The sequence below is a fragment of the Mus caroli genome, chromosome 5, assembly GCF_900094665.2.
Source record: "Mus caroli chromosome 5, CAROLI_EIJ_v1.1, whole genome shotgun sequence".
In the NCBI taxonomy this organism is placed as follows: Eukaryota; Metazoa; Chordata; class Mammalia; order Rodentia; family Muridae; genus Mus; species Mus caroli.
The window spans coordinates 99804610-99817526 of record NC_034574.1 but is presented as its reverse complement, the minus strand read 5'-3'; the positions used below and the strand labels follow the sequence as shown (position 1 = coordinate 99817526).

Here is a 12917-nt window from a genome sequence, read left to right as displayed (position 1 = left end):
TGAACTAACCAGTACCCCCCAGAGCTCGTGTCTCTAGCTGCATATGTATCAGAAGATGGCCTAGTCGGCCATCAGTGGAAAGAGAGGCCCATTGGTCATGCAAACTTTATATGCCTCAGTATAGGGGAACGCCAGGGCCAAGAAGTGGAGTGGGAGGGGGAGTCTGGGGGATGGTATGGGGGACGTTTGGGATAGCACTGGAAATGTAAATGAAGAAAATACCTAATTCAAAAAAAAAAAGAACAGTCAAAAAAAAAAAAACCAAAGGAAAAAAAATAAGCCTATTATAATAATAGCAGGTTTCTCAATAGAATTTTAAGTGAGAGGGCATGAAATGAATCATTTCACTCTCTTAAAGTTACTAACTGAGAGTACAGATTACTATATCTAGAAAAACTGTCTGTCATAATTGATAGACTTTCTACAATGAAAACAAACTAAAAAACTCTATGCCACTAAGACAGCACTTTATAAGATACTTAAAGGAATTCTCTAGATATAGAGAAACAAACACATCTATAAGGTTATAGGAAGAAAAACCACCAGGAACCGTCATTAAATAAATAAAGGATAGGAAATCACCAAACAACACAAATCAGCAAAATGAAAGGAATTAATGCATGTCTTTCAATAATTAAATATTAATGGCATCAATTTCCTAAAGACAAATAGACTAGATTAAAAAAAAAAAACAAAACAAAACAAAAAAAAAAGGATCCAGAGATGGGTGTAGTGGCACCTGCCTTTAACCCCAGCACCTGGAAGGCTGAGGCAGGTGGATTTCTATAAGTTCAAGGCTAGTCTGGTCTGCATAGTGGGTTTCAGGACAGGTGGAGCTACATGGGATGACCCTATTTTGAAAAACAATCATCATCACCATCATCATCATCACAGTAATAGTAGTGGTAGTAGTCTCAATATGGGAAGGAAAGAAAAGAGAAACAGCATCCATTTGGTGCCTTTAAGAAATGCACTCTACCGTCAAAGGCAGGTACAATCTTTGGGTGAAAGGACAGGGAAAGGTATTTTAAGCAAATGGAACTAAAAAGCAAGACATTGCCATTCTAAAATTAGACAAAATATATTTCATACAAAAATCGGAGATATAAAAAGACACTTCTTACCAATTATGGAAGCAATATATCAAGAAGATATGATTCTAAGCATAAGTTTTAAACATTGAACGTCAGTGCACCCAGTTTCATAAAAGATTACTGGATACAAAGAAACAGATTAACTCCAACAAAATAGTAAGTGTTTGACTTCAGTATTCTATTCTCACCAATAAATATGTCCTTTTAACAAAACATGAACAAAGAATCATCTGAGTTAAACGCCTTCCAAGATCAGAGACCTCACAACATCTACAGAAAGTCCATATAGACACTGCAGAATATACATTGTCAGCAGAACAAATGTATAAAAATTTTAAATAATTTCTTACATTCTGTCTGACCACAATAGAATAATTGCAAATCAACAGCAAGAGAAACTAAAGAATACATACAAATGCATAAAGACTGAACAACACACGAAACAGCCTGAGTCAAATGAGAACAAAACACCCCTAATGGCATGTGAAGTGAAAGCACAGCACACCTAGGCCTGTGTGACACAGTGACAGTGGCCATGAGAGGAGGCTTATAGTTTCAGATGCCTACATAAAACAAACTAAACAAAAAGAGATAGCCTGTAATCTCAGTACTCAGAGGCAAAAGCAAAAGGATCACTAGATGTTCAGGGCCATAGCATGTTCTAGGCTAAGCAGGGCTACACAGTGAGACTACTACTATGTCTCAAAATTAACATGAAAACTAGATTTCAAGTAAACAGAGATGAACTGTAGGGCCAAGGAAGATTCGGTTGACTGGGAACTATACATATGAACATAGATGTGTCAGCATCTTCTAGCACAAATGGCATGCTTGATAATATTATGCTTTTCCAATGGTTAGTTTTGCTAGTTAGTAATATCCTTTACAAAAGGCACCTTCCGTGTCTGGTCATGGCCAGGGATCTCCCCAGAGAAAAGACACAGACAGACTGGCAGATACACACAGACACACACACAGACACACACACACACACACACACACACACACACACACACACACACACACGAGTGTGTGTAAGACAAAAGTCTGGTTTTGTAACCTAAAAACCAAACAAAGCTGAAAATGAAAAGAAATAATTACACAGCTGAAGGCAAGGTATGAAAATAGTAGGAAAATCTGTCCCTTAGACTGTCAGTTCTCAGCCTGTGGGTTACGACCCCTTTATGGGGGTTGAATGATCCTTTCCCAGGGGTCACCTAAGACCATAGGAAAACAGAGATATTTACATCACAATTCACAACAGTAGCAAAATTACAGTTATGAAGTAGTAACAAAAATAATTTTATAGTCGGGGTTCACCACAGCATGAGGAGCTGTATTACAGGGTTACAGGATTAGGTAGGTTGAGGACCATACCCCCATGCAGTTGCTTGTAGACTTTCCAGTGAACTTGTCTGCTTTCTAACTTCAAACTCAGAAAATGTTACTTCCTTCCCTCCCTCTTTCTAGTTCCTTTCTCACAATTGTGGAGATTACATGCATGGCTGCCTTTTCTCTAACTACAGAGAATCATCCTCAGATTGCCTTCTGTGCTCCTTTTGAATTCATCTACAAGGCCAGGGCCCTGCAAAACGGGCTCTGCATCCTTTCTTAACTCAATTAGAGAAACTGCTGTTAGGATTTATTTAGCGAGTCCCCTACCTCAGCACTTAGCTGACTTTCATCAGTTTAATTAGATATCTGTTGCTGTGAATAACTTACTTCAAAGCTTACTGGCTTAAAACAACAGTAAACTTTGTTAGTTTTAATGTTTTTTATGTGTTAGGAACAAGTTAATTAGTAGCTTAAGCCTGGGGTCTCCCATGAAAAAGCATAATTGGGGTTTCATAAAAGGCCACAATCAGTCACATTGTATATAGTTACCTGATGTCTCCCAAGGATTCTTGGTTCACTTTTTGTCAACTACTCCTTTTGTCTGTCAAGTTGGTGTTGACTGTTGACAGGATCCTTCAGTGCCTCTCCACATGGGCCTCTCCAGGGTTTTAAAATGTGTTTCCATGGTATGCTGACTAGCTCTCTGTAGCATAATCTATCCAAGAATCCTTGTGGAAGGGAAAGTGTCTTCATGAGCTTATAGTATTATCAAGCATAGCTCAGAATTGCCTATGTATAGTACTACTTACTAGAATGTATGCTGTGACACAGGTCAGTTCTGGCTTAGTGAGTCCATTTGTAGATCATAAACGACTGTGACTACCAGGAGACAAGGACCATTGGAGCCAACTTGGAGACAGCCTGCCACAAAAACTTAGATGAATTTTAGGAAACGATAAACTATAGTTATGGGTATTTTTAAGAGAATAATTTTACGCTAGTTTTTGAGCAAATGTTAAAAGCAGAAAACGTGGTGGTGTGTTTGTCTCAGACTGTCTAGAACATGTGACAATGAACATGACTGTGACTATGCTGATGGAAGTTTAAACTTGAGTTCTCATATCAGCCCAGTGAAACTTACCCAAACAAAAATAAGCAAAGAGAATGCATGGACGTGTAGCAATAGTAAGCAGAAACGTCAGTATTCTACAAGCAAATTCAAAGCAAATGATGCTTTTTCTGCTTCTGGAGTTGGACAAGACATAGTCAAAGCACTGTCATTTCCTGCTGCATCTCAGCCTCATGATATTCAAGGTAACTTCTTACTTATTTGCCTATTTAGTTAGTTGCTTTTTATGAAAATACAAACTAATTTGCATTTCTTAGCATAAAGAAGAATACAAAATAGAGTAAATAAGTTCTCTTACCATGTGCAATTTATGCATTTCCATATATGTTTTATATTTTTTAGCTCTGTCTTTACCTTTTAACTTACCTCTCAGTAAATGTTATACAAATGTTATTGGAGCTTTTTATGGAAAGTTTAAAAATCCATATAATTATATAGTTTTTTTTTTTTTAGGCATAACCCCAAATGGCTTAGGTTCTTTGAAAGCTGTCACAGAAATCCGTATCCTTTATTTCATAATAGCTACTTTCCATTTATCAAATCATATATTTCAAGATTTTGTTTCATTGTACTCTTGTGTGTTTACTTTGGGTAGCATTGAAAAAGATAGAAAAATAAGTCTTGGATCATGTAAGAGACACACTATGAACGTCAGAGCTATTCCAAGTGTGATCTGCAGGCTTTCTAGTTTATGAACTGTTTTCAGGCTGTGATAATATAAACACAGAAATCAGATTTGTGGCCTTGGAAGAACTTTGATATATTGACTTGTACATACAAATACAGATATAAAACAAATAAGGGAACTCTAAGCAAATGCAGCTTTTTGTGGATTTGAGAACATTTTACTAACTAATATTTTAGAAGGACTCTCATTTGAAGTTTTTGAAAATCAAGTTTGTATACCTAGACATTTCTAATGTGACTACTTGAATGTATTCAGAATATTCTTGTAATAATACTCCTTTTACATCTACAAAGAAGAAGATGAATTTCAGATTACTGAGTAGTGTCTTAGATATTTTTCTATTGCTGTGATAAAACACCATGACCAAAGCAATAAGCAGTTTACAAAAGAAAACATTTACTTTGGCTTACGGTTTCAGAGGGTGAAGAGTCCATCATGCAAGGGCAGAGTGGCAGCAAGCAGCAAGCATGTTGGCTGGAACAGCTAGCTGAGAGCTCACATTTTGATCTGCAAGTCGAAGGGGAGAGAGCCTGAGAATAGTAGCAGTCTTTTGAAACCTCAAAGCCTACTCCCAATGACATACCTTTTCCACACTTCCTAATCTTTCCCAAGTGGTTCCATAAACAGGAAACCAATGTTAGAATCCAGCAAAAGCTAGGCTGGCATGGTAGCCTGTAATGGAGCTAGAGAGTGAAGATGGAGTCACCAGAGCAAGGTGACTTAGCCAGAATAGCCTGAAACAGTAAGCTCCAGTTTTAGCAAGAGAACCTACCTCAATATATAAAATAGAGAGCAAGGGAAGACACCTGAGGTCAATATCTGGGGTGCCACATACATATGCACACATGTGTATTTGCACTAGTAGAAGAGGAACATAAGAAATAGTTCAGTAATAGGCAATTAACCATTGTCTAATTAGACCTAAATGCCCCATCTCTAAGGACTAGCTTCTAAGGTATCAGAAAGTACTACTCAAGCTTCCGAAGGAAGGAGGCAGCCAACCACTAGCCTTGACACCTGTGAACTACATCAACAGCTAGTGTGGTACGATAGTCTTAAGGGTGCAGTAGTGGCATGTATACCTTGGAGCTACAACATCTCCCTAATTGGACTTATGATCCACTCATAAGAGAGAACTCATGCTGGTACTGGAGACATAACTAACTGCTCAATGATAGTGAAATCATGGATCTTAGAGGAGATCCTACAACTATCACTTTACTAAGCCAGCACAGTCCCTGACAACATTCTAAACATTTGTCCTTTCACCTACAGATAAGTGTAGTTTTTACCCTTAACAAGGAAACACCTTTGTAATAGACAGAGTCCATTACAGAAAACCACAACCAATCAAAATGCAGATTAATGGAGTTCAATCCCAGTGGATACACTATAAAACACTCCCACACCTAAGGCTCAAAAAACATTGCAAAAGAGGAGGCATAGACTGTAAGAACCAGAGGATCGGAGTATTGCCATGAGAGTGTGTCTCCTAGTAACATTGGAAACTATAAAGTTTGGGCAACATGACTACTCAAACATGAGGTGAACAAGAATGATATCAATGAGCATGTCAACATGGATGAGGAAAAGTCCAGGAGGCCTCAACCCTACAGGAAGAACTATAGGCAACTGAGGAGAGCTGGGAGTAGGAGATGTGGTCTTCCCCAGGGAAGAGCACACCAGATGGTTGTCCTGTGCCAAACAGTCAGCCTTGAAAATACACGTACAAGTAACATTATATGGACTGAGTAGGTTACATTTTAGAATATAATATGTATATTATATATTATTGTACATTATATAATATGCATATTTTATATTTTATACACTTTATAATATAATAATTATATACAATAATACATAACGTTATATTATATTGTATAATATGTATATTATATTCCTAAATATATGCATGGAACAATTAGAGAAAAAGAGGTCATGAATTTAAAGGGGGTAGGGAGAAATAGGTGAGGAGTTGGAGGGAGAAGAAGGACAGAGAAATATAATTATATCTCAAAAATAAAATTAAAAACCAGCTATCTGGTTATCTGTATGATGGGGTGTTCTTTTGTTGGAAGCATTTTGATGGTTTAAAGCTATCCTTTGAAGAATTTTAAGGATTTTTCATGTTATAGTAGCACTCTGATGTGGTTCTATTATTTAGATGTCATTGTTAAGTCTATAGTTGTTCACGTTGGTTTATTTTTTTTAATAACTTAATATATTGCCAAATTCACTGATCTTCTGTACTTTGTTCAGAGTAAACAGCAGAAGAGTTTGTGGATTGTTTGGACACATATATGTAACCAAGGTCTTTTCTACTGGTGCTCCAGTTCCTAAATAATGACTCTGAGACTTAGTTAGTTATATGTGAATAAATGCCTGGGTTATAAGCTTGGGCATATTCCTGACTAGCTTGTAACTATATAACCCATTTATTCTATTTTATGTGTGCCACATGGTTGGTTACCTCTCCTCAGTTTCATATGTCTGTCTCCTCACAGTCTGGGGAGATCTCTAGCATATTACTATCTCCCAGAGTCTGTCTTCTGTCTGTCTCTGTCGGTCTGTCTCTGTCTCTCTCTGCTGGAACTCCTACCTTCTATTTCCTGCCATTTGCTAATAGGCCACCCGTTTTTATTGACAGGTGATGATGCTTCCACACAGTTTCCTAGCCAGGCAGGAGGCTAAACCCCTGTAAGAGAGAGCTAGTAAGGAACAGGAGCCTCAGCACATGCCAGCAGACAAAAAGACTTCACAGAACCGGGCCCGATAGGTTCAGCTCCCAGCAGGTGCCCACGGCCATGATGAGGCTCAGCTCTCACAGGAGGACAAACAGATCAAAGGCTAGCAAGGGCAGCCTGCTAGCCTGAGTGGAGGGAGCCAGAGCTAGCCACCATAAGCACGTGCTGGCCTGAGGAGCTTGCTGATGCACAGGAACCCAGAAGAACGTCTGCCTCCTTAGAGTCTGGGCAAATTTCTTGCATATCACTATGTTCCAGAGTTCCTCTTTCTCCTGGAACTCCCTCCCACCTTCTATCTCCTGCCTTTTGCTAATAGGCCATTAGTTTTTTATTGACAGGTGATGCTTCCACACAGTTCACAATCGATTCTCTCTACACACGCTTACAGATTCTTTCTTAGTATTTGACTCTAATTAGATCCTCAGGACAACACCAACTCTTGTCAGACCTCTCTGGCTCCAGAGCTGCAGCCTGCAGTTGTGCCAGCAGACATCCTCCAGGATAACAGATAAGTGCAGCGCACTGCTGAAAGCTTGTGGAACAAAAGACACATTTGGTTTTGAGTGTTCAGTGATAGTAGACGATGCATCTACCAGCTGAGGTTTATTGTGCACCGGGAGACTGAATCTATGTCTACTCTGTTCAAAGATTCATTTTGTGAATATAAATTGATGTAGAACTATCTAATGAGAGAAAAGACAGCATGAAAGGCCTCTCTTAGGCTTGTTATAAATAAATATTTTATATGGAAAATATTCCTTGAGGGAAACTGTTATTCTTTCAAAAGCTGATTGACTGTCAAACTCTAAATTTTATTTTTATTTTGTCACAAATATATTTCCATATACATGTTTCAAATATATTTTTTAAGTTTTTATTTTCATTTGTGTGTATCTGTGTGCCTGCTTCTCTGTATATATTATGACAATATTATGACATGCTGAAAGTAAAATGAAATAATAATTTAGAAATTAACTACATGGTTTAATAAGTGCAAACCTACATTAACTTAGACACTGTTGTGAGCTTGTGAAATATACCAATTAAGAAAAGAGTAAATACTTGTCCTTGAGTTACTGTTTTTGCAATGGGAGGTAGGGGTGAGTTAGAGCTGAATAATTGTGAGAAAAGGTAAAGGAGAATGAAATTAGGACTGTTGGAATTGAAGGCTCAAGATACTGAATTTAATAAAATATGCAGGGAAGGCTTTCTTTCTTACTTACTTTCTTTCTTTCTTTTTTCAAGTCTAAACTTGTATTTTTTATTTAACAATATGTGAATTTTCAATTATGTGCAAAATAAAAAATAAAATATAATGATGAAATTCAAAAGAGAGGAAAAGGATGGAAAAGGCTTTGAAATATTCAGAAATTATATATTATTTAATGACTTTTCTCAAAGCACACAAAACTTCCTTGTTTCTTAAGCTGTAAATAAAGGGGTTTAGCAGAGGAATCACAACTGTGTAGAACAGAGAATACATTTTATCCTGGTTTTCACCTGGTGAAGACCCCATGACTCACGTACATGAAGAGGAGGGTACCGTAGAACAAAGAGACAGAGAGCAGGTGAGAGATAGAGAGCAGGTGGGCACTGCAGGTGAAGAAAAGAAAGCTTTTCTTTTTTTATTAAATATTTTCTTTATATACATTTCAAATTTCAAATGCTATCCCAAAAGTTCCCCATACCCCCGCCCCACTCCCCTATCCACCCACTCCCACTTCTTGGCCCTGGTGTTCCCCTGTACTGAGGCCTATAAAGTTTGCAAGACCAATGGGCCTCTCTTCCCAGTGTTGGCCGACTAGACCATCTTCTGATACATATGCAGCTAGAGACACGAGCTCAGGGAGATACTGGTTAGTTCATATTGTTGAAGTCCTTCTTAATATGGTGAGATGTAAGCCATAAGGTGCAAGAGAAAGAAATTCGAGAGAAAAATGAAGCTTAAAGGCAGGGGGAAGATGTCATGGCGGGTACATGGCTGATGTTTCTGAATAGTAGAGTCCATTATAAATAAAGGAGGAGAGTATGAGGGTAAAGGTCAGAGGATCCGAAGTCAGAGCAATAAAGGCTCATAGGAGATTGAAGGGAAGAGTTGGGAAATAGGATGTAGGGTCTTATAACCATTTTCTTGGAGGGAAAGGGGGAAATTTAGATAGAGAAGTCATATAAATCTGATGTAAACGTTTTAAAAGCATTACTAGAACAACCCTTGAGTACTTAAATACCTTATAAAATAGTTGTTAGACAACTGTGCTTTCAAATATATTTTTTAATTTTTAATGTACTTTTATTTGTATGTGTGTGCCTGTATATGTAGGAGTTCAAGGGTCACTGGAACTAGATCACAAGTGTTTGTAAATTGCCTGCTGCTGGTGTTAGGATAGAATTTGGGTTCTCTGCAAGAAAACAAGTTCTCTTAACTACTAAACCATCTTTCTACCTTCTAATAAGCTCTAAATGCCTCAGTGATAGAAACTCATTCTTTTTTGGAGATTTCTAGATCTAGTAATACATTTTGCATATAGTGGTAATGACTGTATGTGATCAATTGCAACTTCATTAGAAGACTGCCATTAAAAATCCCTGAGGCTGGCAGCAGTCTCACCTTAGAGCAGTGGCTTGCAACCCTCCTAATGCTGGAAGTTCCTTCTGTTGTGGAGACTCCCAACCATAAAACTGCTGTGTTGCCACTTCATTTTTGTAATTTTGCTTCTGTTATGAACCATAATTTAAGTATCTGTGTTTTCTGATGGTCTTAGGCAACCCTATGAAGGTGTCACAACTGACATGTTGAGAATCATTGCTGTACAGACTAGGTTAATTAATTACTCTTTGTATCTTATTACTATCTTTAAACTTTCTAAAAGGGGAAGGGTGATCCGAGTTCATCTTATTAAGCAAATATGCATAATGAAGGGATTCAAGATTAACTGACCAGGAATACATTTCCACTAATGACATGCAGCCAAAATTAGCAACTAATAATTGAAAATTTGAGCACTAAAGAAAATATAAAAATTGAGCGTCTTAGTTAAGACAAGAAAAGAACAAACTAAAAATAGTTCTGATTGCCATGTCTCCATATATTCAGATCTTCTTCATTCTATTTAACTCTCAAGTTATATCCCTTTTGTAATCTTTTGTTTTCCCACAGGAATTTTACAAGTTCTCTTTAGAATAAAGGAATGTGGAAGCAGAGTAAAATAATTTCCATTTTTTATTTTAAAAAAGTCTTATGTATGAGTATTTTGCCTACATGTTGTACCACATGTACACCTTGTGTTTGAAGAGGTCAGAAGGGGGTATCAGATCCCATGTAATTTGAGCCACCATGTGAGTACTAGGAATCAAACCCAGGTTCTCTGCAAGAACAAATGTGCTTAGCTGCTTAGCCATCTCTCCAGCTTCCGTCCATTAACTCTTAAAATGCTTAATTAATAAGATACCTTATTACTATAAGATACTATGAGGGTCAATAGCACCAAAACTGAAATTTTAAATTAAAAGTAAACATTTTTAAATTCTGAAATATTTAACTCCTTAATGTTATTCTAAGCGGCAAAATTTAGAAGTATATTCAAAGAATTCCCTTACTTCAACTATATACAATCCAAAGCCTTTGATGATGTAAGTATCTTCCACTTGTTTAATTATCTTCCTCTTCTCACTAGCTGTGGTCTTGTATGCCTTAAGAGATTAGAAAATACTTGTTAAGTGAGTGCATGAGTCATATAGGGAGTTAGCTTGTATTTATTAAATTTATAAGAATTTCATTGAAGGGTAAAGGGATGACTTTGTCTTATGACCAGCATATCTTTTTTTTTTAAACATTGGATAATCCTCTTTTTTTAACTTAATTTAATTTTATTTATTATATGTAAGTACACTGTAGCTGTCTTCAGATCTCATTATGGGTGGTTGTGAGCCACCATGTGGTTGCTGGGATTTGAACTCAGGACCTCCGGAAGAGCAGTCGGTGCTCTTAACTGCTGAGCCATCTCACCAGCCCCCAGCATATCTTTTTGACAGAATTGTACAGTATGAGAAAATGTGTTGTTCTTGAGGTTGAGATGTCTAGAGCAGGACTACACATAGGAATCAGAGAGGTCAACGTGCTTGAGCCAGTAGTTCTTATCTTCTTAAAGCACATTTTTCTAGAAAATGGAGAATGTATAAAAAATTCTATATATTTATAATTGTTCAATTTTATCTCAGCTTCTTTACACAGATAGGAATTTTGTGATTTGTGCCCCCACTGGTTCTGGGAAAACTGTAGTGTTTGAGCTAGCAATAACAAGATTGTTAATGGAAGTACCATTGCCGTGGCTAAACATGAAGATTGTTTACAGTAAGTATATATTATAAAAGTTATGATTAGTTATAATTAAAGATCGAAGTAGAAACAATGTTATTACAGGGCATAGACAGTATTATTTGGTATTAAAAACATTATTTAGTTATGGTGCTCTGACTAAATCTGTAAACAGCACTTTACCACTGAGCACTACTAGCCGACAAATTCTCCCCACACTATTGGGGTTTTTGTGTGTGTGTGTGTGTGGTGCTAGACATTGAGCTCTGCACATGCTCGGAAAGAGCTTCACCACTGAACTATAACTCTAGCCCTCTGCACATTTTAATAAAGACGCGCCACAATTGGTTTCATCTCTTACATTAAATTTGAAATGTTTTTCTAGAGTTGATCATAAAAAATATTTGAATCAAGGATTTGAACTTTACACTTATTAAAAGAGAATAGTCAAAATGAGCAAATAATCATATATTTTACAATTTTAGAAATTTACATAGAAACATCTATTCTCCTTTTTAGGTGTATATTTTGTAAATGTCCCCAAAATAGTATATACATACAATTTGGAGAGATAACTAATCACAAAAGACTTTCCATGAAGAGCAATAATCACTTGCTGCCCCATCTCTCCCCATCTGGAGATTGCCTGAGCAATCACTTAGGTTTAAGTTTTTAGTTCTTCTTGGTGATTACTTTTATAGCTTACTAGGTTTGTATTGTTAGTTTTTATTTTATCAATATTACACAGCAATGTATGTTTTAGCTTACTTTTATTAACTAGACTTAAAAAAAACATTTTAAAATTACACTAATGTTCAAAATAAATATCTTATTTTAGTGGCACCAATAAAAGCCCTTTGTAGTCAGCGGTTTGATGACTGGAAAGAAAAGTTTGGGCCAGTAGGCTTGAATTGTAAAGAACTTACTGGTGATACAGTAATGGATGACCTATTTGAGATTCAGCATGCAAATATAATTATAACAACTCCAGTAAGTACTATTTACATTTCATTATTTACTTGAAAATATTTGTCTTCATTCAGAAACATTATTAAAAGGAAACACAAAGTGCAAGCATGTATTTTCAATGTAAACAAAATGATAAAAGTACTAGCATTCAGAAAATGGAGAGAATATCCATAAATAAAAAGGTGGACGAGAAACGACGACATATGTGAACAACGAGTAAGACAAACCAATTTGTAATTGTGGATAGTTTATAGTCATATTTATCCATTATATTCATTTGTCCACGTATATATTATAGGAGGAGTACCTTGATAGGGCTTAACAGGCATAATTAGCAGCCCAGAGAGGAGGCTCAGCGGTTGAGAGCACTGCTGCTCTTCCAGAAGACCTGAGTTTGATTCCCAGCACTGACATGGTGGCTCACACCATCTGTAACTCCAGTCTCAGGATGTCTGATGTCCTTTTCTGGTTTTCACAGGCATGCATGCATATGTGGCATAAACATATGTTCAAGCAGAGTATTCACACACATAAAATATGAAGAGATTGTGACTTGTGGTTAAATCAATACATATATGGTTAAATAATTTTCGAAGACTGAAGACCTGGTTCTTTAAGACTTCTTTTTTTTTTTTTTTTT

General features: G+C 36.8%; 1 protein-coding gene across 1 annotated transcript in view; it reads left to right on the top strand.

The window, feature by feature from the left end:
- Hfm1 (helicase for meiosis 1) overlaps positions 1-12917 on the top strand; it is an 88673-nt gene that overhangs the window by 10512 nt on the left and 65244 nt on the right. Inside the window, 5 exon segments of the mRNA XM_021163373.2 lie at positions 3481-3743; positions 4012-4059; positions 10553-10623; positions 11212-11344; positions 12147-12298. Of these exon segments, the coding sequence (XP_021019032.1) occupies positions 3481-3743; positions 4012-4059; positions 10553-10623; positions 11212-11344; positions 12147-12298 (667 nt within the window).